General features: G+C 36.5%; 2 protein-coding genes across 2 annotated transcripts; one reads left to right on the top strand and one right to left on the bottom strand.

Moving 5' to 3' along the window:
- Positions 1 to 1,961: 1,961 nt before the first annotated feature.
- On the top strand, positions 1,962 to 9,995 carry LOC121423260 (dehydrogenase/reductase SDR family protein 7-like). The gene is made up of 7 exons (XM_041618590.1): positions 1,962 to 2,083; positions 3,163 to 3,353; positions 4,483 to 4,586; positions 5,171 to 5,396; positions 8,197 to 8,289; positions 8,876 to 9,028; positions 9,731 to 9,995. Exons 2-7 carry the CDS (start codon positions 3,191 to 3,193, stop codon positions 9,931 to 9,933), a joined length of 942 nt encoding a protein of 313 aa, XP_041474524.1. The 5' UTR covers positions 1,962 to 2,083; positions 3,163 to 3,190; the 3' UTR covers positions 9,934 to 9,995.
- Positions 9,996 to 16,107: 6,112 nt separating this feature from the next.
- Positions 16,108 to 21,932, bottom strand: LOC121422825 (transmembrane protein 11, mitochondrial-like). The gene is made up of 2 exons (XM_041618036.1): positions 21,886 to 21,932; positions 16,108 to 18,876 (listed from the first exon to the last, which is right to left on the bottom strand). The coding sequence occupies exons 1-2, from the start codon at positions 21,900 to 21,902 to the stop codon at positions 18,363 to 18,365; spliced, it is 531 nt and encodes a 176-aa protein (XP_041473970.1). The 5' UTR covers positions 21,903 to 21,932; the 3' UTR covers positions 16,108 to 18,362.
- Positions 21,933 to 26,818: the final 4,886 nt, after the last annotated feature.

The raw sequence follows: 26,818 nt of genomic DNA, 5'->3' as shown, positions 1-26,818 counted from the left end.
GTGTTAACATGAATATATAACAGTATATGTTGGAATTTTGAAAGTTACCTCGGATGGACACAGACTTTACACATTTGTGCTTGATGACGATAGAGGCTCAGAGAAAGGATATTGAGAAAATTTCTGCTGTAAGTTATAATAGGAGAAATTATTCCATGACTTTGTGCAGGGCTTAAAAGGAACCCTCAACCGCTACATGATGTTTGAAAGGAGAGTGCTTTATATGTAAATTAGAAAACTAGAAAAGATATCTCCATGTTTCCTCTGATTCTTTGATTCTCACGGTTATCTGTACAGATGTAAAAAAAATAAATGAATTGAATTAAATCTGTATTAGTCACTGGTACAGTGCAAGAAAGCTATGTAAGCAACCCTCATTATAGATGCAGTATGTTCATATTGGTTTATGTTATTACATTTTTTTCTGTATATTGTGCTCAATTTTGAGTTCGTGCTTAAATCCATCATCAGTACGACATAATTCTCATGGGGATGATTTTGTTGTTTTTATTTCTTTTCTTTTGTGATTGTCTTGAATTTACATTTCTATCAGCACTAGAAATCCTATTTGATTTTTACTGCTTCATGTTTTCTCTTTCTCTTTGTTTCTACAATCACATCTATGCATCATCGAGGATAGATTGTGGTAATTTATGGTTTGTATAAAAGAATTCTTTTTACATATGTTTCACGTTGTATATGTTCATTTATTTCTTTTTTGCAAGAAGTAAATGCCAGTAGATAATAAATTAAAAGAGAAAAGAAAACATTGATTATTAATAATGTGTTTAAAAAGTTGAGACAATAAATTGATACCTATGGCCAATTTTATATTTATTGTAAAGTGGATTTTTGTACAGTTATAAATCTTTAGAAGAATGAGTTAGGATTGATGAGGGAAGACAAGTGGAGATAGGAGAGCAGAAGAGAGGAGGAGAGGGAGAATGAATTAGAGAAAAGGAGGAAATGTGAGAGGGAGGGAAGGAAAAAAATAAAGGAGAAGTGAGAGGGAGGAGAGAAAGTTGGGTAAGAGGGAGGGCCATGGAGGAAAAGTGAGAGGGGGAGGAGAAGAGGGAGGGGGTGGAGTAAGATGGAGGGTAAGACGGGTCTGAGGGAGGGGATGGAAAGTGGAGGAAAAGTGAAAGAAAAACGTGAGAGGGAGGAGAGGAGGCTAGAGGAAATGTGAGGAGGGGAAGCTAAAATTTAGAGAAAGTGAGAGCGCGGAGGAAGATTGAGAAGGAGAGGGGACAAGAGGACGTAATGTGAGAGGGGGAGGAGAGAAGAAGAGGAAGATGTAGACGGGCGAGAGAGAGGGAGTGAGAGCACAAGGGGGGGGGGTGTAAACAAGGTTTGGAGAAAGGGCAGGGAGTGAGAGATAGAAACTGTAAGAAAAGAAGAAAGAGATAGAATTAAGGGGCCGATTGCACGAAAGGGTCTTTGCAAGGACCGTCTTTCGTGTCGCCCATCTTTTATGATGCGCCATGTGAAACGCATTTTAAATAAATCATATGCAAACATATTTCATTCGTCCGTTAAATTAAACAAAATATCTGTTTATAAAATAATGTGATATATCATGAAATTGTATAAAAATTAGATTTAAATGCAAACTAACGAATCTTATTCTTTATCATAAATTTCAGAAACACCCCGCCTATAGCGTATCATAAAAGATGGGCGACACGAAAGACGCGGTCCTTGGAAAGACCCTTTCGTGCAATCGGCCCCAGGTTAATACTGGAACAACGGTCGAGGATGAAGGAAAATCAACTTGAGCTAGATGAAGAATTTGAGGGAAAAGGGGAAAAATAGTGGGTGTATGGGAACATAATTTACAATGGGGGAATGGCAGGGAAAATAAGACAGGAGAAAAAAATTGAAGATTGGAAATTTTACCCTCACAAGCACACAAACTATTTCTTCCCGCCGCGCCCAATTTCTTCATCCCGCGTGAACACGCCCACATTTATCTCTCAGCTCAGGCGCTGGCCGGAGTGTGCTTTTCTTCTTTTCTGAAGTTCTAATTTTGGTTTCTGCTTCGAGTTTTGACCTTTTTCTGACTTTACTCGAATTCTAATTTCAGGTTAGATTAAGGATATTTAAATAGAGCCAGATTTGTGTGTTTATTTTCTGTGAAATGGGAAAAAAAAGCTTATTTTCGCCGACTGTCAATTCAATTTATTTAAACGGTCCCATTCGTGTATATCCGTGTACTGTGATGTAGATCTGTTACTTGTAATTGTATTTAACTTGTATCGTTTGTCACTTTGTGTCTTTGTGAATTTCATCTGCAGCTGAGTTGGATAGCACTTTTGACTTTAGGGGACATTGCATTGGGACCTCAATTAGGTGGAATAAAGCTGCCAGATTAGTCAGACTTCCAAGCACCATTTTATAGGCCTATATTGATTTTTTTTTAGTACCTTGGCAAGGTACTTGCCTGGCCTGCGTACATTACACTACTCCGTAACTTAAGTCCTTAGCCTTCTTTTAGTAATTTAAATTTGTGAAATCAGTCTAACAGTTATCAGATAATCACACTGAAATATCTATCCATGCGCCATTGTCGCCTAATATGTTTTGACATCATTGTTACTACTTGTGTACTAGGATTGGAGTACGAGTTTGGAAAGGAGGAATGGAGGAACCTCACACAATAAATTTGAGTTTGATAGGCATAAAAAAATTCAAGTTCTGTATAGAAAAATATTATTTTATAAAACCATCTTAAATATGGATTGGCTCACTATAGATCCAAGCCAAACTAGATCTAGGTATAATTTGCTTTGAGATCTAACTTGTTAACTTGGTCATGGATTGCCCCTCTGACTCTAATCTATAACCAAAACTAATAAAACTATATTAAACTTAAGTCTCATTTTTAGTTTAGAACTCTTTCTGGTGATATTTATTACAGAATTGAATTTGGAATAAGATTTTCTTCATGAGGAGTGAATGAAAAGCTGCTAACGATTTGGGAAGCTACTGAGTACTGAGCCTTGATGTTTTGTGCATTATTTTGCCGCATAAATACAAATGTTGGATTTTTTTCAACATTAATTTCCTTTGCATAACCTCTGACAAAACACTTGTGAGCCCCTTGACCATTCATCTGTGTTTAAAATGTGAAATTATCGATTCATATTCCCCTCTCTCTTTCAGCGAGACTACATTACACATACTTCATAAAATGTCACTCACACCAGTCAATTCACTGACCGTAGCAACAGCAGCCATCTTTGGGAGCCTTGGGCTACTGTGGCTTTACAAGAAGCTTACATCACATCAGAGGAGGGCGGGGCTTAAAGACAAGGTGGTACTCATCACGGGGGCAAGTTCTGGAGTAGGAGAGGGTGAGAATGTATTGAGTTATAGGTAATCTGCTGTAATCAATTAATCAAATTGAAGATTTTGTATGGCAAGGCAGAAGAGTGTTAGATTTGTTTTGGTAGCAACTGAATTAAAATAATATTTTTATCCTTATTTTTCTCTTTATTCTTTTAAAATGATAATTTTGTATTGGAGGCAATATTGGTAGCACATTGAAACTTGTATTGACTTGAAAGACTGCCCAAGGGAGATAAGCAAAGTGGTCTTTCTGAGCAGATGGTCTTAAAGGACGTATTTAATGGAGAAATCTATTCAAGGGAGATGGGAATCTGTTGTCTTTTGAGAGGTGGTTGTTCTATATTGGGTGCAAGAATCACTGCATTAATGTTTTGTGAATGTGAAGTTATATTCATGGTTTATAGTATATGTGTATTAGATAACATATTCACACAATTACATTATCTTCTTCACCTTATCCTTCTGAATTCAGAGATCGACAGCATACTACTGTCACTAGTATGCTTTTCACATTGCATTTCCTTAACCCTGGACTATCCTTAACCCCATACTATCTTTTTTTTCGATTCACACTGTCTTTCTTAACCCCATACTATCTGCTCAACCGTGGTTAATGCCTTAACCCCGGACTATCCCTCAGCTCATGAATATTGATGGTTTTACCAAACAGAGCGTGATTAACGTGCAGTTCGACTTCTGTGATTGGCTAATGCTTAGCCCCACTTTCCTTAGCCCTGTTTCGTTTTCACACTGCATCTCTTAGCACCGCAATTGTGGTGCTAGCACTACAATAAGCCGGCTAACCCTGCTTTTTGCAGGGCCAGATAGTACCGTGCTAGCCCACTTTGCTAAAACGTAGTGTGAAAACGAAGTGGGCTAAGCTTAACCCCTTAACCCCGGGAAATTTAGGACAAAAAGTGCAGTGTGAAAAGCATGTAAGTAGTGATTTGGTAAGGTTATGGTAAGGCCATTATTCAACTAGGCCTATAAGTTAACTAATAATTAATTGCTATATATGAATATAAAATAAAGATTTGTGATTGATTTAAAACTGTTAGGCCATTAGGCCAGCTCCATGAACCTCTTGAAACATTTGTTTAATTTTGATGTTTTGTATATATTCTTGCTCTTCAGAATGTGCCAGAGTTTTCTACCGTCTTGGCTGCAAGGTGATTTTGTGCGCAAGAAGGGCATCTGAGCTGGAGAGGGTCAAGAAAGAATTGATGGCTTTAAAATTGGTATGAAACTAATAAAGGCAAAGTTGACACCAACAACAATTTGATTTGAGTAAAAAGAGAAAATCAATTGAGCATAACACTGAGAATTCCTTTAATTTTTGTACAAAAGGAAGTTTTAGCTGTTTATGCTCAATTTCATGAAACAGTTATATAACAAGATGGCACAATGAAAATGCTGATATCACCCATTCTCAAATTTCTGTTGTATGTTATCATAAAATTTGAATTATGATATTCAAGTTTTTTTGTTACAAACAATGTAAAACATGGTTCGACTACTTAATGTGACACATTGCCATTTTTGTATTGTGATTCAATCAAGAACTTCATTCTTGAAAAAGCTACAAGAGTGTGTGTAGCTGTAAGAACCCAAATGTCATATCAAGTCATTATGATACACCAATGGTGCATTACAAATGCCATGTGTATCATCATTATGATTATCTATTCTTATCGGTAACAGAAACCAAGAAATGAGTGTTGATACTATCCCAGAGTTATGATTTGCCTGCATAATCTCCAATTAGTCTAGCCACAACACTGCAGTTTCATCATAATCGTTTTCTTTCATGAATGTTTTTAAGGCTCAAGGAATCCCAGCCCACATCCCCCACGTGATACCCCTTGACCTTGAGAAATTGGACGAACTACCAGACCGAGCCAAGGAAGCACTCGCACTCCACGGCCATATAGACATCCTTATCAACAATGGAGGAATGAGCGTCAGAGGGAGTGTGGTTGATACCGTTCTCTCCGTCCATCAGAAGATCATGAATATCAACCATTTTGGTTCACTCGTCCTCACTTCTGGTAAGTATTTGTGGATTGTCTAAAGTAATGATAGATGAGTTCCTGATCTATAAGAAGGCTCAAATATGCAGTCGGTGATATGTGAACCAGGTTCAGAAGGAAGGCAGTGATGTCCAAGTCCACCCAAATAGCAGGGTTATTGAAACAAATTGATTTTATAAAACCTTAAACTGAGGATTTCATCACAGTGTGACCAGCGTTCTCGCCAGAAAAAAATTCACCCATATGTTGGGGACTTTTGCTGCCACTCCCGCTGGGTGGGTGCGGGAGGGGGTTCACCCCTCCCGCGCGGAAGCGACGGCCTTTTCATGAAATAGAGACGCCAAGGGAGCCCCATTGTGGCGTATTTTTAAGCCCACACAAATGCACATAAATGCTAGGCCTGGGAGTAAACATCGATTGATCAAATGGTTCGATTGGCATGCCGCCAATCACCAATCGATAAGCAAAATTTACACAAATCGAATGTTCGGCAGATCCCGATTATGACATTGGGAGAACTCAAATACCCAAGTAATAATAACAAAATGACAAGAAAACAATGATGACACTTCATACAGGTTTAAAAATTATGTTACCGAGATAATTTTTCAAAAATAATCAATGATTGTATTACATTCACAGTTACACACCAACATGAAAGCGCTCCGAATTTTTTTAAATCCCACCCAACCTTGCCCTCGATACACAAAATGAGTTCATTGTCTGCGTGCACAAAACAATAAGAAAACACACAACCAAGCTCACTTGAGCTGATTGGACCTTCGGATAGCCAATGAAACTTTTGGGGAAACAAAGAAGAAGGCAGTGGTTCCCTTATCAGGAGAGGTCATGACTTCAGAAATAAATTGACCCCTCCCCCATCTGTGTGTGTGTGAGGGAGAGCTAGAGAAAGATAAGGGTGGGAGCCGGAGAATTCCTTTGTTTCAAAACAATAATGCAACCTTTTTTCTTTTTTCTATCCCCTCACACAATGAAAACTACATTCCAACATGCGCCCGTCTTCACCGGTACTTTCTCGACTAGTCTCCAAAAATAGACCCAGTTATACATGTAGGTTCAAATGATAAAAAATCGTAATTTTATAAGGTATTTCAAATTAAATATTTTGCAAAATATTTTTTTTGAAATACATGTGTAGAATCTTGGGCAGTGCCACAAGTGGGGGCGGGGACATGGTGTGGGCAAGGGATGAAATTGTTCAAGAAATGCTCCACCTGGGGTCAGTCTCAAAGAATAGTTCATGAATGAGTTGTTTACATCTTTGGGATTTGGACTTTGCACTGGCTGATCTGGGCTGATTCATTCATATGCAGGGGTGTGGCACTTGGAGGGATGCATGCATAATACCAGAGTACCAGCATGGATTTAGGAAGGATTTTCATTGGAACAATAAACTGAAAGTTTTAATCTCATTTCATGTAGTTTCTTTTGATATAAATATCATGGAGAAGGGGAAAAAGGTCCTACTTTCATTTATTCTAAACATGTGACTTTGATGGAGATTTCACCATAAAGTAGGTCAACTATTGTGACTTAAAAGACCTGATTCCCGACGAACAATCGAATCATTCGATTATTTTTTCAGGAAATAATTGAATGGTAGAAATGACAATCGTCCCAGGCCTAACATCCATGCACCATAGCGGTCATGCACAGTTCTCAAACTCCTTTGCTATTCGTTCATTGTGTGCAGAGAGGGCGGGATAAAATGACAAACACAGTACAACTCCTTTGCTATTCGTTCATTGTGTGTATAGAGGGCGGGATAAATGACAAACACAGTACAAGTACATGTTCCTTGTATATACAATGCATTTATTCCAAGTTCCACTCCCATCATATCAGTAAGCGCAGCTACCGGTAGGTCATGGAGCATAGCCGGTGTGATGTGCGGGGCAGACTGGGGAATAGTCAACGGAACAACCGTACCGTGCCGTCATATGCCCGCAATAGCAGCCGCGAGCTAGCTGGGCGCCTTGCCACTTTCCTAGCCATAGTTGGCCTGTAAGTGGTCTTAAGTTGGTGGGACTTCGGCGCAACCCGATAAATGAAGTTGCTATCACTAAGATGAGTTCATGGAGTGTATTATTTTTTTCTGAATATTTCCATTTAATTTTTCCACGCATGTCGCTGAAATTTTACGCATGGTTCCACTTGGTCTCCATTTCCGCACGCATGGTGTTTGCACCATGCGTGTTATACACTGGCGAGAACGCTGAGTGTAACGTACAATTGAAAAGTTTTTAATGCTTTCCTTATTACTAAAATGTTATTTACACAAAGTGGGTGATATGCAGATGGCTGAGTTGATGATATCACACACTGCACTTGAAGGAGAGGCTCACCCTGATGTGAAGTTGATTTCAATCAAAGTTATTGGTTATCATCATAGGTTCAGTTTGTGACATCACCCGCAAGAAGCTCCCCTATTTATGTCGTGCAGTGTAATCAAGATGTTTGTCTGTGCTTTCAATATGTCACATGGGCACATCATGTCATACATGCTTCTAGAGATGAAATAATCATGGATCATTAAAAATGTGAATCTATAGAATTTTCATTATACGACATGTAGAAGCCGCTTGTGTTGAAATGTTGAAATCACAAAATAAAAACTTGAAATGTTAATAATCCTCTTATTTTTTTATAGTTTTTAGTCAAACAAAATAATTATATGTTTATATTAAATCCAACTTATTGTCAGGGAGAACTTCCCCTTTTACAATTGCTTAGCCAGATACCATGGCTTCAGGCGCAGAGTGGTAACTTGTTAGTTTTTTTTTTTCTTTTTCACCAGCCATTTTACCAAGCATGATCTCAAGAAGAAAGGGTCACATTCTTGCAGTCAGCAGTGTTCAAGGAAGGATAGCTATTCCATTCAGAAGTGCTTGTGAGTATTAAAATGATATTCCCATTCATCTTATAAATGTCAGATTACATCTTACTTAAAGATGCAATGTTAGTAGAACAGCTCATCATTGTCATCATCATCATCATTATCATCATCATTGCCATAACCACCATCAACACCACTACTGCATTCATCATCACCACCAACATTAAAACCATTATCGTCATCATCACCACCACCACTACAGCCATTATCATTTTCATGATAATCATCCTTAACATAATAATCATTACCACCATCACCACTACCACCAATGTCATCATTACTACCAACAATATCACCATTTCAATCATCTCAATCATCATCATCATCATCACCATACTTACCATCAATACCACTACTACCCTTTTATGATCATGAATCATTAACATAACCACCACCATCAGCATTGTAATGATTATTTATTCATTTTATAACCACCTACATCACTTCTCTATTAGAAAATAATTAGCCATCACCATAATCACTACCACCACCATCACTACCCTATTTCAATAAGTAATTATCACTATTCCCATCATCATCCATCATGTTTATAACAACCTGTCGTCATTTTCATTTCTAGATTCTGCCTCAAAGCATGCCATGCAAGCTTACTTTGACTCTCTAAGAGCTGAGGTTGCTGAACACAACATCAGCGTCACAGTTCTTAGTCCCAGCTATATCAATACCAACCTTTCTCTGAGTGCTCTACATGGAGATGGATCTATTCATGCAAGTAAGTGAATTCATTCTCTTGGGTCATCAAAAGCTAGTACATGGGGCAGTAGCAGAGAATGGTTTTATGAGAGGGTCTTTGAAATCAAGTTTGTTACCATGTCATTGTAGATCTTGGTCTAGTTCAATTGCATTAATTTGACTCAATGAAATCATGAAATTGTAGCTGAAAAATGATCACATTGAAGATTACCAATGCAGATAAATGAGGGACAGTATTTTTTCTTGGAGAAAGACCCAAACCTGTGCCCAGTATGTTACGCTTATTTTGTCTATTTCTAAGCAATTGCACATTTCTATGAGAATCATTTGGAATATTATCTACATGTATTTATTCAAACTGTTTGGTTGTCATTTATTTTATTTTGTTTAAAATTATGTCTCAGCCATTAGAGTCCCACACAAAGGCACGACCTCTTATTTTACAAGTAGACAAGCTACACATTTCATTAACATCCTGGTGGCCAGTAACTCCCCATTCTAAAATTGGTTGAATATTGGTTAAATAGGGACAATTTTATAACACGTTCTTTCCCTGTGGCCTTAATGTGGTTGATTAGACAATGGAAATAATGTTTGGGTTTATGAACATGAAAACTTCATATTCCGATATCATCTTCATAGAAGTTGTATTATATCACAATATTGTCATACTGTGCAGACCTATGCTATATATTTTGGTGTTTTATTTCTCCATTTGCAGAGATGGATTCCACTACAGCCAATGGCATGTCAACGATTTATGTGGCTGACAAGATTGTTGATGCGGTTGCTAAGCAACAAAGTGATGTAGTACTGGGGCCATTCACACACGGAGCAGCAATCTACATCAGGGCTTTGTTCCCTAATCTCTATTTCTGGATCATGGCTGGGAGAGCAAAGAAAGGAGAAAAGGCAGAAGATTGATGGTGGTCTCAGAAAAGGACATTTTATTTGCCAAATTAGTACCACCATTACCCCAGATCATCGTTGTTATTGAAGAAAAATAACTAGGACATATTGATTGATGTGCAATTGTTATGTAAATTTATCCAATTAACTGGTGTGTAATGGGTGTCTTTTATGATGTTAATTTTGTTCATATTACCAAGAGCATAGAATTCCTTTTTTCTAAGAGATTCGCATGTTATTTCCGAAAACTTGCAGTTGATGGAGGGGGGGAGGGATAGATTGACAGCTCGATACGGGGAGGTATCTAACTGGAAAAAAAACAGGGTTGGATAAAAGGGTTTGTTTTTATGTAAAGTGTTGAAATTAATGTATGGAAGATAATTTGTGTCATATGATGTATTTTACTCCATGATTTACTAGTACTATTTGATTAATTCATAGGATGCAAATGTAGAAATTATAAATATGCATATTTTTAATAAAAATTATGAACTGTGATGATCTATTCTGCTCTAATGATTTATCGAGTATTGACATTATCAATGAAAACAAGTAAATTGCATCTTTAATACTTCCAAAGGCTTTCCATTAATTGACAGTAGGAGACTAGAGAATGGAACCCAACTGAATTCATATAAAAGAGAAAAATCAAAGAAACAGATAAATGAGAGTTCTAAGAAGATGAAATTAATAAAAGTTTGAGCATTTGAATGTTGAGAATACTGATACTATGTAGATCCTCCCATTGGCAATGCGACCCAAGATCTGTGATACCTCACTTGTACAACTTCCCCAATACTTATTCACATAAATTTCCTTATCTTGTCTATCGCAAGATCACTGGCTCACAACACAGAGGTTTATAGCGATTACATTAGTCAATGCATTCAATCTTAAAAACATGTTCTACAATAATAATAATAATAGTCAGTTCTTGTATAGCGCATAACACATTACGAATAACGTCTGTCTCTATGTGCTTCCAAAGGACTTGGATATTATTACCCTGGCTGTTGCTCAAGCAGCTTTTACACGCTCGGCATTTCAAGGAATAAATTCCTGCCAGGTACCCATTCACCTCTCCTGGGTTGAGTGCAGCACAATGTGGATTAATTTCTTGCTGAAGGAAACTACGCCATGGCTGGGATTTGAACCCATGACCCTGTTTCAAAGTCTGGAGACTAATCCACTGGGCCACAATGCTCCACTACAATGATTACTAAGCTTTGTGTTACAAGCCCCCAGGTGAGAGAGAGTGGGTAATGGAGGTTTGACAATATCATGGATAAATTTTTTTTAGTATCAGTAGGAGTCGTAAAAAGACGTTTTGAGGTATATTTTCAGTGTCCAAAGGGAAGAGTTGTGCAAGTGTGGCATCACAGGACTTGTTCACATTGCCACTGGGAGGATCACCATCACATTGGTGGTCTCGATAATGTAATGCTCTTGATTCTACTACTATTCTATTTTCCTTCTAATGCTCTCGATTCTATTTCTCGTCCAATTATCAAACTTTCATTCGTCTTCTTTTCTGCACTCACTCAAGCTAACTTGCTCTAAGGGTTTTGCTCTCTTTTAAGCAGTCTCTTCATACTTGATACTGGGAAAATTGATATTTAGAGTTCAGGTAGGAATACAAAGAAAAATAGGACAAGAGAACAGTGAAAAGAGAGACAAAATAAAAAGAGTAAAATAATAACATGAATGAAGGACTGGAAAGAGAGAAAGTGAAGATAAAAGGAGAAAAAAGTTCATGGATCAAAAGTACAAAATCAAATGACATTAACAAGTCTGTTTCAATTTCATTCATTTTTATTTCCAATTATTTCTGTACAAATGTAACAGATTTATATATTTTATTCTTCTCTTTAAAACATTGTACACATATAGCCACTGCCATTAAATAGCATTCTTCAAATGCTGCATTCAGCATTTTTTTTACAATTTTCATGAAGGAAAAAACAAATCTACAGTTCTTGTCAATATATCACTTCATTCACATTCAGTCAACACTCTCTTTTATGATTCAACAATCTTTATTCTTGTTTACAATGATATGATCATTAAATAATAACATTCCAAGCAAAATTTTCCTGTAAAAGAAACATGAGTTTGAGTACTTTAAATTTCAGTTTCTGTATCTTTAAGAGCATATTCATACTCCAAGTAACCAGAATACTGGTACATTGCAAATTATGCAATATTGACCGGTCCTCTTATTTAATATTCCACAAAATTTCGATTTTTTTTTTATTTGGGGGGGGGGGCAACTTAGAAGACTGATAAAGTTTGTCCAACAAATAAACAATTGTCTGTAGTTTTCATTGCAATTTGTTCATTAACCAGAGATAAATGGGTTCCAAAGAACAGGAATCCATTTTCCAATGCCATATGAGAAACCAACTTGAACAGAGACTTTACTATCACTCAGGATGGGATCTTGTATTGAAGGGATCTCCTCTCTCACAAAATCTTGCACGCATGAGCATGTAACCAGAAATTTTCTAGAAGAAATTGAATACATTGTACTATAACACTTTTAGAATTTTTGTAAAACTGAATCTGCTGGTATGGATTAGATTATAAGTTGGTATTAAATCCCAGTAATTTTCAGTTTCATGGGATAAATTAGTGGTACTCGGTACTTGAGCTCAGTGGATGCTGGTCACAGCTAGTTTTGTGACAACAATGATATACACATATTCCTGTTGCCATTTAAGTGCAGATATTTCATATAGATTCATATTTCAATTTGACAATTTAATACACAGCAAATAGATGTATTATAGTCTACAAGCACAAAATCCAATATTCAAAGAGTTTTTATTATTGTTACTAACAAAATCACTGTCACTACACTAAAATGTAGATCCGATTCCATAAGGATTTTTTACAATAACAAAGACCTGAAAATTCTTGGGCAGGTACAATTTTCTTGATGAAACACATGTCTTGATGTAAAAATTCATTATGCTCACACACACACACACACACTCACTCCCACACACACAGATAGAGAAAGTATAAATGAATTTTTCTGAAAAGTCCGCTGTTGCTTGAAATCAAGTACTTGGAGACATAATAAACTGACTTTGCAAACTGAGGATTGAAAATGGGATGCTGTCAATTAATCATACATAATCACATCTGATGCCTGTTGCAAAAGAAAAGACATGGTATTGCTTTGATACTGGTGTTTACGACAGATACTCAGGAGGGGGGGGGGAGGCACTCAACTAGTGGTACATCGCATACCTAGGAACAGAAAATAAAATGTGTTTAGGATACTGTTGCTTTTTCCGGGTAGAACATGATGCATTCGTGTCAATGTGCAAAAAATCAAGAAGAAAACAAACAACTTCTTTTTCATTTGAGGTCTCTTTTCCCACTATTGGTCTGGATTTTTCTGCTATTTGAAATTTCTTGATAAGGGGTATGACTTATAGGCTTTACTCACTTTACCACATGGAATGACATGCATAGGGTATCATTTGAATAATGAAAAACATGTGTTTAGGTATGTGTGTTTAAATTGAATTAACATGTGTTCATACATGTACACAGCAATAAACTATCCGGGGGGGGGAGGGGGGGGGGTAGGGCTACCTCCTTCCCCTGGGACAGACACATTCTTATCTTTCACTAGTAAAACTTGTCCCCGTTGTCCAAGCATGGACCTAGTAGGTCCAGGGGATGCACAGAGTAATATCAATCCCTTGCCTACTTGCACCAGATAAAGCCAATGAGGATTATTTAATTGGTGACCTGGTTTACAACATAAAGACTGTTCATTCAGAGAATGAGAGGATTCCCTTGACAAATGTTTACAGTTTCTGATAGTATATTTTCATAACCCTTCACACAGAGCAATTAAAGATACACATATAGATCACACACAGCAGCTTTGGTTAGTTCTCCTCTCATGTGCCAAGGTTGATTGTTATCAGATAAACAACATTAACTCAAACTATAACCGGATCAAACTGTAGATCCAGACAACATGAAAACAATAGATTTTGGCATCAATATTTCATTAATTTTATGAGAAAATATAATAAGGGGGCATACCCCCCATCCCTCGCCTGTTAATTCTGGTATCATGAGATTGAACTGAATACACAAAAAGTGTTCATGAACTGTACCTATATCTGGACATTGCCGTGCTCCAAGGATGTACAAGTGTACTGTAGATACTGATCAGCTAGCCGTGACAGCAAGTTAACAAGATCTAAATCTTCATTGACTTCACAACTTCAATATCAAATTCCGCATCATTAACCAACGAACAGAAAATGCATCGACAGATTAAAAAGTGCTTGTATTCATGCAGAAACAGCACATTAAAATTCAATGTGCATTTGTATCTGGCAATCTATAGTTTCCAGCCTGACCTCAAAGTCCCCAATCCATGCATAATAAGCATACACAAGCACATAGAATTGTGTAATCTCATTGGTGAAACTTAAGTTGGTGTGTTAATCTCATTCAAGTAAGCTTGTACATGTATCTTCCTTGAAATTGATTTGCCAAAGGACGCAAGGCCATGGTGGGATTCAAACGCACGACCCTCTGATTAAAAGGTGACAGTCAGAACCACTACCACCATGGTGCTTACAGAAAGGTACATGTAAAGCCTAATTTAAACTGGTATTCTGAAGTCAGGTTTAACATAGGCCATGACCTAATTCATATTTTAAATGATGAAGAGAGCTATTTCAAGAATCATTCCAAGTCAATTATGAGTGTCAAATGAGCTGAAAAATTGAATTTGTACAGTTAGAGATTGCAATTGGCTGTCCATAGATAAACCATAGAGCCATGGTTAAACCAAACCTTTAGACCTGAATTAACATCAAACCCGGGTAATAAGAGAAAAATACTATTACTAATCAAAATCTCAAAACATTTAAAAATTATGCAAGAAGCCTCTTTGAATTTTCAATGCATCAGAAATGTTTAATGATACACATTACTTGAAGGTACATGTACACATACAGTGTATGCCTACATCGTACTTGAAAAATGTGTATGTACAAGTATGTGTAATTTGATGTTTGTTTAGACTACTGGTATTGCTACATGAAGAATTTGATTCAAATAAGATAAAACTATGTAGACATAATACTGACAGTATCAAACACAGAGAAAACATATTTCTTCAAAAGAAAGTCCATATTAAGGTCATTAAAATACAAAATCAAATCCTGAAGTCTTAATGTTTGCATGCAAAAGCTGTAGTGGTGTAGAATAAATGTCAGAAAATATTACTCACAAATCAAAAGTTTGTCATTTGAAATTGAGAAAGATTATTTTTGAGGTGATTATCGGAGAAGTGTATGGATACACTTCCTACAATCTCTTTCGGCTCATATGCATCCTGTTATTGGCTTTGCTTTTAATCCGAAGGATCTACGTGTAGCTTAAACTATCATGGATGATCTACAGTGGATTAAAAGGGTGAATAATGAAACCCTCTTGACATCCTACTAATCTGCAGATGAGAGATCATTTCATATGATTCATTCCTCATCATTTATCTGTTATGCGAGTTTACAAGTGTATAATGCAGAATTGAATGCATTTATACCAGCAATAGTTGGGTTGTATGATCTATTAAAGATATTTTTGTTTACTTATTCTTCATTACATATTAATAAACATGTATGTACTGTATGAACTTATTGAATACATGTATATCTAAATATTTTTTTATAGATGTTACATGTACGGTATCTATCAATGATCTTTGATAATTTCTTTTAATTTGTGCGTTTTCATTTTTCTTGTCCATTCTAGGGGATGGAAATTCTTACAAAAAATATTGGCATGCGAGGATCCAATTAAAAAAACAAAGACTACCCCTCCCCCCCCCCTCACCAATGCAGTAGTGTACAAATGGGGATCAATTACAAAATAGTATAAAAGGGGAACTCCAGGCTGAAAATACTCATGCCTACATTTTATACATAGAGTAAAATTCACCCCCATGTAGCACATTAAAGCACATTAGCACAATGCTCAAAATTTCATCAAAACCTGAACACAAACAACAGTTATTTGAATTGAAAGTTTAGCAATATTTTGTGGAAATAGTTAAAAATATGCATGCTGTCATGAATATTAATTAGGTGGGCTGATGATGTCATGTCCCCAATTTCTTTCTTCTCATGTCATTACATGAAATCATAATCATGTCATTTCATGAAATCATAATCATTTCATTACAGTATTTTCATACAGGTCTGTGTACATGATCTCACTTGTAACAAATTAAAGTTGCAGCAATGAATATCTTACACATAAAATTAGTTGCCAATCCAATATCTGTCATACTCTTAGTGGACAAAATTTTGAAACAATACTTATGATAAAATACAAAAGAACAAGTGGAATAAATATGAAATCATCAGCTAGCTCATTAAATATTAATGACATGCACAAAATTATTAAACCAAAATGTAAATTTGTTTTTCCTTTCCTGACATTTTCATTGTTTTGTTTGTCTGATTTTACTCAATCTACATGTATTCAAATCATATATTATTTTTTTCAGCCTGAAGTACACCTTTAATCTTGTATCCAGTGCAGTACAGTTGTTAAATACAGGAATGCACCTACAGAGTGCATGTACCAAGTCAGTCCAAATATAACTGATGTGGATATTTCTGTACACTATCACTATTCAATTTTCTGCTGGTATTAAGATTACCATACTGTGCATTTATGAGTACATGTACATATGTAGAGGTACGATGTACACCAACACACTCACATCTATTCATTTAAAACTTGACCGTCCTTCCTATACATTATTATTTTTTTATTTATTTTATTTTATTTATTTTTTTTTTTTTTTTGGGGGGGGGAGATTATTGCAAAAAGAGACATTTTCAATCTGTATTAAAGTATAAGGGGGGGGCACTTTGAGATTCAAATAACATGTACATTTACATAACAAGAGCTACGTGTGGACTTCCCCATAACATTTTTAATATGAGAACGAATTGCTATAGAATTGATAAAATCATTGTTAATGAGATGGACCACAAATCCATCAGTAACAATCTTTTAGTGATGAGTGTAAAAAAAAATCACCATTCCTATCTTTTCAGAAATCAAGTGCATAAATCCAAAGTGTCTTGAAAGTTCACAAAGGAAACATTTTGTTATCACATGTAGGCACTTTCCTTCCTGGAACTGTTGACACTGGTCAATGTGACATAGGAATAGATTAAATGCCTGAGACTTGACTTCCTTCCCATGATAAATACAACATCAGTTCAAGTGGCTTAAGAATTCTACACTGAGATTTCAGAAAAATTCAGATACTGTTAATTTAGAATTTTTGATAATTGTGTGCCAGACTCGACTAAAACAAATCTAGTGGTATCAAAAATACATGTATTTTACATCAAATCGTTTAGCAAATATTGCATCATTTGGGCTATAACATCAATATAATTTACATGTATGCACCAATGCACATACAAGTGGACCCCGCATGCAGCTCATTTTCAAAGAAACTGCTCAAATTGAAAGAGAAATAAATTTAGGAAGACATGTGATCTCACAACGTGAACCAAACTTGAAATTTCTGGAAAAACTAAGTACATGTACAATGTAGATCAAGATCAAAAGTCAGTTATTTTTAGACAAGCATGTACCTTCACTACGATTGGGTGTTACGATGCTTTAATACTAAAGGCCAAACAAATGAAGGTTAACGTAAATATATGTAGAGCATTGTAGGACTTACATGTAGTTCAGTAATCTTGAAACTGATAGACAGCACCAAGCAACAGATTTTATTTAAAAATTGCAATTCAAAAAGAGGACTTTTTACAATCAGAAAGTCCTTTGTTGTAAAATTAGTGTAGGATAGAGTATTGCCTTTGATGTACCGGTACATAAAAAGAAATTACTAATGTAATGATTGCTTGGTTGAATAGTACCTTGGGACTTACAAATCAAAACAATAAAATGGTAAAATCTTGGGATTCTGAATTATCCAACTGTCTTCTTTGCACCCACGAGAACTAACAGACAATTCATTAGTCATACCTCACTTCATTTCAATGTTAGCATCAATGAACTGATTTGGACTACATGTAACAATCTTTGAAAGTGATCACACATTTAACACAACATATAAAATGACACACACATACTGGTAAAATAGTAGTAACTCAGACAATGAATTGGAGGCTCATCATTCCAATAGCAAATCCATCATAACTTCATCTCTCAACAGTTTGTCTTTCTTGCAGGTGTAATCCTTCATTAAATCCCAGCAATGGCAAGTCGGCCTGATTGATAATCACAGAACTCAATGTGAAATCATCACTATCAAGCTCCTCAGCAATCAGTTCACATCTTCCTTTGGCGATAAGTGCGATTAAAACTTCTAAAAGTACTAACACACTATTAAACTCTGAAGCGTTGCGTTAGCGAATACACCATTGGTAGACTTTGTATGCCAAAAGAGCCGCTGCTAGCCCGGCTACAAAGTTGTGAAGAGCTTTCCTGTACTTATCGTCCTTTCTAACCAGAACTACGGGTGTCGCTGTCGTCAGGGAATGAAGCGGTAGCCGGGATAGATTCCGAGTGTCATACTCAACCTGATATTTACAGCATGGGTCCGACTGCCACGATACTCCGTACAGAAGAGCACAAGCCACGCTTACTGTCCCTGTCGGGAAAGTGATAAAGTTAACTGCCTGATGGGGTAGCAGGGCCGGGGCGACAAGGCAGGCCATGCCAGAAAGGACGGATGTCTTATGTAAGCAGTTCCCTACGGTGATCCAACGAGCGGTCTCGTCTCCAAGATGAGCAGGTTCTATGATGATGATATTGCGTCTTGCCTCGAGGGCCTGGTCCAGCTCAAATTCGAAGTGTTCCCTCGCACTGCCATTGTCATAGATGTTGTGAATGATAGCACAATCCACAGGCTGCATATCCCTGGAAGAAGAGACAAGAATTAAAATAGCATGAAATTACAGCAGCCCGTATAGTGATTTGGTACATGTATCTGTACTATTGTAGCATTTCCTAAATTCATAACAAAGTTTGTGTGATATATCACAATATACCAAATCAGACCATATTTTTTACAATGTTTTAATGAATAACAAGTGAATATATTACATCTGGATGGACTTCTTAAAGGTCAAGTCCACCTCAGAAAAATGTTGATTTGAATCAATAGAGAAAAATCAGACAAGCACAATGCTGAAATTTCATCAAAATCGGATGTAAAATAAGAAAGTTATGACATTTCAAACTTTCGCTTATTTTCAACAAAATAGTTATATGAACGAGCCAGTTACATCCAAATGAGAGAGTCGATGATGTCACTATTTTTTTTTTTTATTGTTTGAATTATACAATATTTCAATTTTTACGAATTTTACGATTAGGACCTCCTTGCCTGAAGCACAAAATGTTAAAATAATGGAATTCCATGTGTTCAGTGAGGAATGAAACTTCATTTCAAATGACAATGACGAGAAAATAAAAATATTTCATATTTCATATAATTACAAAAGAAAATGAGTGATGTCATCAACTCTCTCATTTGGATGCAACTGGCTCGTTCATATTATAACTATTTTGTTGAAAATAAGCGAAACTTCAAAATGCCATAACTTTATTTTACATCCGATTTTGATGAAATTTTCAGTGTTATGCTTGTTGAATTTTTTTTTTCTCTTTTTATTCAAATCAAGTTTTTGTTGGGGTGGACTTGTCTTTTAATTAAACTGAAGGAGCTTTGACTTCCTGTAGTGCTTCAAAATGCTGTTATTACAGTGTGACCTTGGAAAATATCAACAACCTTATTTGTGTGTTTGCAACATGGTTTTTTGTATTAGACAGTCATAAAAATCATGTTTTTCCAAAGGAATGCAAGAGAAATTTTATTAATATGTGGACGTATTGTAATGAAGTTCATCACACAGAATAACTTAATCAATCAAATAAGTAAACTTATGAGTAAAAACAAGTGGAACGCCTCTGGCAGTCTCGCCTGCATTACGCGATAGCACCAGTGCTGACTGTGAAAACTTATGCCAGCGTCAACACCAAATCATAACCAAAGGTTAATATTTTGAAATGACGGTATAACTTAGAAAGTATATGGACCTAGTTCATGAAATTTGGACTAAGGTTAATCAAGTATTACTGAACACCCTGCCTGAGTTTCAGGTCACACGATTAAGGTCAAAGGTCATTTAGGGTTAATGTAATTAGAAAATGCTGGGGGAGTCAATATAAACATCTTAACCCAAGGTTAAATTTTTGAAATGTCATAAGTTAAAAAGTATATGGACATATAAATAAGGGTAATGAAATATTGAACATCCTGTGCGAGTTTCAGGTCACATGACCAAGGTCAAAGGTCATTACGGTCAATGAGCTTTGGCCATGTTGGAGGTAATTATTACATTGCTTTCATCACATTCAAAGCTTATGGATATAGTTTATGAATTGTGGAAATAGGGCCGAGAAAGGGAAATTTATTGTTTTGTATCTGAGTTTGTTATGCATAATTTATTTACTTTACCATTTATATGAGTGTGTGTATGCGTAGAAAAAAAAAATGTCCACACAACCTGGGAACAATACAATTGATTTATTCTCTTTCAATCATTTCATATTTACAATGATAAAAAATGATATTTTAGTTTTTAACACAAATCAATTTGCAAATTAACAGCAAACAAGGTTTACAAAATGATGTAGAAGTTTCTGGATCTAGAGCCTAGAGGTATACGATGCAGGCCCCTCCGGGCATAAACGCATCGGGTACTTGAACTGAATTAGGTATGTTGCAAAAGCGCCCTCTAGGTGCATTCTGAATGAGGCATTGAGTGTGCTGGCTAGAATTGCAGGGCGACTGTGGGGGCATTGCTTTGTATTGTTTTTGTATGTGCAAGGAAAGGTTATTGCCCATGGCATCATTGTTTTTACGTAGTTGAATGTTTATAGCAGCTCCTAGACTTGAAAAAAAAATAATTCAGCGATCTTGGGACTCTGTGTGCTACTGGAACTTTGGCCTTGCTTTCAACCTCTTGCTATTCACATTTACAGGTTTCATACCACTTTAAAAGGTATTCATACCGATAGAGCAACATTTTGTGGTGAAATTTTAATGAAATCTACTGACGCCAAGTGTTTTTTTATGTCCCTGTTTCGGCGGCGTCTGTTATTTTTGGGAGTGTTTTGGGGCACTTCCATATGTAAATGCATGCGCATTGCCATTTTCTATTAGTGCACATTGGTCCCAGTTAAGATCACAACTTTTGGCTTAAAAAACAAAGGAATACATAAGAATTGAATAGGCGATTTATATGACCTTAAAACTACAATAACTTTCTTATTTCTGGGGCTATTGAGATAAATGAGGTGTTGAATTAAAGGTCTTGATGAGCCCTAAATGATGCCATGAAGAAAACACCTTATTTCTGAGATTTATTTTTTTTGCAACATGCCTATACGGGTACCTGAATTGCCGGGACAGCATTTTTAATCAATGTTTATTCTTTATTTCGGGCCACCAAACTCTATATCGGGTCACCAAAAATTAGGTTTTGGTTGCCCCAACGGACCACCACCCAAAAAAAATAATGTGGAGCCTTGCTATAGCCTATAACTAATAAGCTGGGTATAAAATTGACCTCGGCCCGGCCCGACTGCAACATGCACCTCGCTTCTAATCGAAGCTAGATGAAACGTTAGGCCCGGAGCTCGGGATCAATCGGAAATGCATTTTGCGGTCCGCGATTGCCGGTACCCGCATCGAACTTAAGATCTATTTCACGCTCTAAATCTAAGACTAAAAGTTAAAAAATAACACATCAATCCGACTTATTTACCCAGTAACAAATTGAAAAAGAAATCAAGAAAATTAAGGCAAATAAACTTATCGTAGTAAGACATGAAAATCGCAAAATTTCAAGTAATTTATACCTTTCTGCCTCCGCCATTATGCAAAAAAAATAAAATGAACGAGCGAGCTGGCCACTGATCTCTCCCCTAACTGGATATGCGGTGAGGGTCCTTTGTTTGAAGCCCGCGAGTTCTATTGTCCGCCATACCAGTTCCCCCAAAAGGAACGCGATCGCCCCATTAGCATGTGAATTGTGAGCGATATGCTAGCTGTCTGCACACTGAAGCACTCATTGCTTTTTATACAAAACTTCATATATTTAAGGTGCCAGAATTCGCAATTTTCTTGAAACCATGGTACTTTCCCAGTATACAATTCGGAAACATAATTTTGAAGGGGTTGGTGTTTTTCTCACCTACGGAAGAATGGATGAAATCCTTGACTTGTCTAGGGGTATTTTGGAGGTTTTCCAAATAACAATCTTAGGATCGATATGGCGAGGACTTTCTAGGTTATGAAGGCTTATAACACTGGGCTTGAACCCCCCCCCTTTAATTTAAGTCTACCCCACCCCCCCAAAAAAAAAATCAAACAAGTGTAACACCGAAAAATTCATCGCTTAAGTGAAACTTTAAAAATATAACTTTCATATTTTATTTCTGATTTTGATTAAATTTTGAGCATTATTGTGTGTTTTTCTCTCTATTCAAATAATCATTTCATGAGGTGGACTGGCCCTTTAAAGAACAAGTCCACCCAACGAAATCTTGATTTGAATAAAAAGAAAAAAATTCAACAAGCATAACCCTGAAAATTTCATCAAAATCGGATGTAATATGAAAGTTATGGCATTTTAAAGTTTCGCTTCATTTCACAAAACAGTTATATGCACATCTCGGTTGGTATTCCATTATTTTAACATTTTGTGCTTCCGGCAAGGAGGTCCAAAACGTACGTCAAATTCGTAAAAATTGAAATATTGTATAATTCAAACTATAAAACACAAAAGAAATAGTGAGTAAAATCATTGACTCTCTCATTTGGCTCGTTCATATCACTATTTTTTTTTTAAATAAGCGAAACTTCGAAATGTCATAACTGTTTATTTTACATCCGATTTTAATGAAATTTTCAGCATTGTGCTTGTCTGATTTTTCTCTATTGATTCAAATCAACATTTTTCTGAGGTGGACTTGACCTTCTCTCTCTCTCTTTCCTTCTGTCACATCGATCGACCCTCTTCAATTATCCTCTACCCAGTTTGTTCATATACACTGTAGGCAGCGGAAGCGGGGGGGGGGGGTCCTGGTCCCCTAAATTTTAGGTGGGGGACAGACCCCCAAAAATTTATGTTGACAACTTTTTTTTTGTTCTTTTTGCTTGTCAATTTTTTTCCTGCATCCCCCCTAAATTCAGGTGGACCCCCCTAAAATCGTTGTGGTCCGCCCTGAAATTCTGGTTGATAACCCTTTTTTGATACTTGTCAGATTATTTCTTTTGTTTTGCATCCCGAATTCCTAAATTTTGGGTTGATAACCTTTTTTTTGCTTGTCAGATTATTTTCATTGCGTCACCCCCTAAATTTCTGGTTGATAATTCCCCCCCTTTTTTTTTGCTCCACCGAGACATTTTTTCTTTGAAGACATTCGGCATCTCAAAAGTAAGTTCTGTGAAATTTCTGAAGTCTGTAAATCCGTCTCTGTAACTTAATGTCTTTTTTACGTACTTAAAAAAAAGAGTTCTTGGAAAAAATAATTTCATCTATTGTTGACAGAGAAATATCACAAATTCACATGCCACAAGTTACATAAGCCCCCTAAAGTCCTAGTCCTATACCGTACATGTACCTATAGCTTGTAAATTTTATTGTCCTTTCACAAATAAAAGATAAATAATTTTCAGAATACCTTGTAGATCCAGTCCTTGTCCCAAAAATCAGTCTATTTCGGTCAGGATCTATGCTTTGCAAAAAATATTTTTGTTTAACTCCTCCGAAACGGCAGATTTTCAGTCTTAACTTAAGTTTCACAATACATGCTATACACGGTCAGTATTTTCGTGTCTCAGTCGTGATATTCTTCTGTCCAAACATGATTGATAAACTCATAAAACTTGGTGACATTTGTGAATATTAATAAACTGAATATTTATTTGAATCATGGTTTGAATTCATCACGCTTCCAGAGAAATCACAACAATCGATAACCCCCCCCCCGGAGTTTTAGAGTTTTGGAAACTTGCTCTGGTAATTTAGAATTACCACACATGTATTTGAGCACATGGGACTACATAAAGTCTACAACTATGCAGTTCACCAGCTTGTCTTATCTGTGAAAAGTAATCCCATTTTCTCTGTTTCCACGGTCGTCACAATAAGTGCAATTATACGTGGCACAGGACGACATCTTAAACTTTGTATCAGGTATAGATTCACATTGAAAAGTGCTGTTATAAGAGTTGATTTGGTAAGTATAATTAAGAATTGACACTATTGCCGTGTACCAGACTCTACTCCGATTTTGGCTTTTTGGGGGGAACTCGGCGTGCGGAGGTACCAACTTCCGGTGCTTCAACACGGAATAGGCCAATCAGCGTTATTGTTCCCATCCAGGTAGGGGAGAGATCAGTGGAGCTGGCGCTGGCTCAGCTAGCTGACCATGCTATATCCGTAGATGGCGCGCTAGCACTAGAGAAGAGCTCGGCACGCAGCTAGCTGCCCTGGATGTACAAAATCCCGGATATAAATATTAAGGTAATTCGAAATTAGATGACTTATATGAAAAATCATTGAATATAACTATTTACCTTCACCAGAATATAAAAGCGAAACTTCTAATCGTTTTATTGAGACCTTATTGTACCACCAACACCATGCATGGCTAAATAAATTAGCAAAGAAGACAATGATTGTTTTACAAACAAGGTAACCAAATTATCCCATAAAAATATTGTGTTTTCCCAAATTTACTATTTTTGAGTTGTAAACGAGTCAAATGATATTTTAAGATTTCGAGGCATTGACCAGACCACCTATTTTTTTTTATTAGGAGTCATTGTTTTTAAATGCATGTATTGGGCCTAGGTTATACCCCGGGGTTATACAGGACCAATGGATCTGACGAGAGTGAAACGTGTTATTAACTGAAAAAAAAAATGGATGTGGGAAAAGTGCATTTCAAGTTTGTGACATAATACAATCGTCTTTGGAGGAAGAGAAAAACGAAAACACTTTTAGGCTACTGTATATGCATTCTCTCTTTCGCCTGCACCTCCAAAAGCAGGGCGGCTAAACGGAGGGGGAATGGGGAGGGGGCACCCGCCAAACAAAATCATGAGAGGAAAAGGGCTCCGTAAATGTAATGTGCCAAACACTTTATTTTAATCTATGCATATTTGTCGCTGGAGTCGATTCTATTTTGTTTATTAAATTAAGTATTTCATATTATGAAATATTTCCTTCTTTCTTCCATTTTATATTTTCCGTTTTTTCGAATATTTGAGAAAAAAAATAACTTGAAATGGGCCCTTTTGAGGAATCTTGTCAGTTTTAAAGATATCGATTCTTATTTCTTAATTTAATATACTCCACTTATTTTAAATCATAAATCGGCATAACGAATATACTAACAAGAAATGAAATGACATTCACTAGGTGGAGGGGGTAATACATAAATTGAACATGTTATTTTATTTCATCCTGGACTTTTTTTCTTTCTCCGTCCATCTGTATCTAGGCTAACAGTATTTATGAAAGTATTAGTTTCATTCAATTACAATAAACGTATATAAGAAAACTAAGAGAAAAACAAATAAGGCCATCACTTCGGTATATCCGACAATCTTGATCACCTTAAACTCCATGGTACTGTTGTTACAACACCAACACCAGCCCCATGCAACACCATACTTGAAAATCAGGCTGGTGTTGGGATAGACGACCCAGACCTCCAGTGTAGTATTTCTTCTCCTTTTGTCTTTTGTTCCTTTATTTCCCCTTTTCCATACGGTTTTCTTCCCCTTCACTACTATAAAAATCATATATGGTTGCCCCTTTGTGGCGTCGCCCCTGTAATTGCCTGTATTGCACCCACAGCACGACTGCTCTTCAGTTGAGAAAATAAAGGGCGGAAAGGGAAAACATCATGGAATTACTTAAGTGAAAAAGAAGAAATGAGAAAGATGAATTAAAGAGAAAGGGGTACGGGAAGGACGACACAAAGAAAATAGGAACAAGGAAAACAAAATGAAGACAACAATAAAAGGAATGACAAAACAAGGAGAGAGAAAAAAGGCGACGATTCCCCTTATTTATACGACTGTTGTCTTTACCTTGGAAGGGTATTCGAGCCTGATCTATTCCTCTACATGGATCACAGAACCAGGGGGGGGGGGGGGGGGTGGGCACCAGCCCTCCAACTTATTCAATAGAGGTGCTGTCGCCGAGTGATCTGACTATATTAGGGGTTCGATCCCCAATGGCGGCCTCAGGAATTAAAACTGGGGGGCATTATTTTGGAGGGCAAAAGCGCTGTCCTTTGAGCCTCAGGAAAACCTTTATTTTATTTTATTTTTTGCTTTTCAATTCTTTTTCTGATAAGAAATCCTTCATTTTTTGATTGAAGACCCTTTTTTTTTGCTTGTCAAAAAATTTGCACCCCTTTTGGAAAATCCTAGGTACGCCGCTGAAGCGAACACAATTTTTCGCTTGTTTTACAAAATCGAGAGCGAAACGCGAGCTAAAAAATATAGACTTGAAAAGGTGCCTGTTAATGATCGACTTGTGAAGGTGTTGTCTCAACGTGCAAGCGCTATATCGCGCTAGCTGAAAATCATCCCAAGATGATATTTGGACTTTCCAGGCATTTTTTGTAACCGTGAATAGGATAGGTATTTAACAAAACGGCTTAATGCGAGTGTGTATACCGCGAGCCTAAAATTTTGTTATCAATTAGCACTTTTTTGTAATAGCGAGATACAAAATTATTTCTTAACTTGCCAAAACAAGTAATAATC

The sequence above is a fragment of the Lytechinus variegatus genome, chromosome 10 (assembly GCF_018143015.1).
Source record: "Lytechinus variegatus isolate NC3 chromosome 10, Lvar_3.0, whole genome shotgun sequence".
NCBI lineage: Eukaryota > Metazoa > Echinodermata > Echinoidea > Temnopleuroida > Toxopneustidae > Lytechinus > Lytechinus variegatus.
This window is presented reverse-complemented; position numbering and strand designations above follow the sequence as displayed.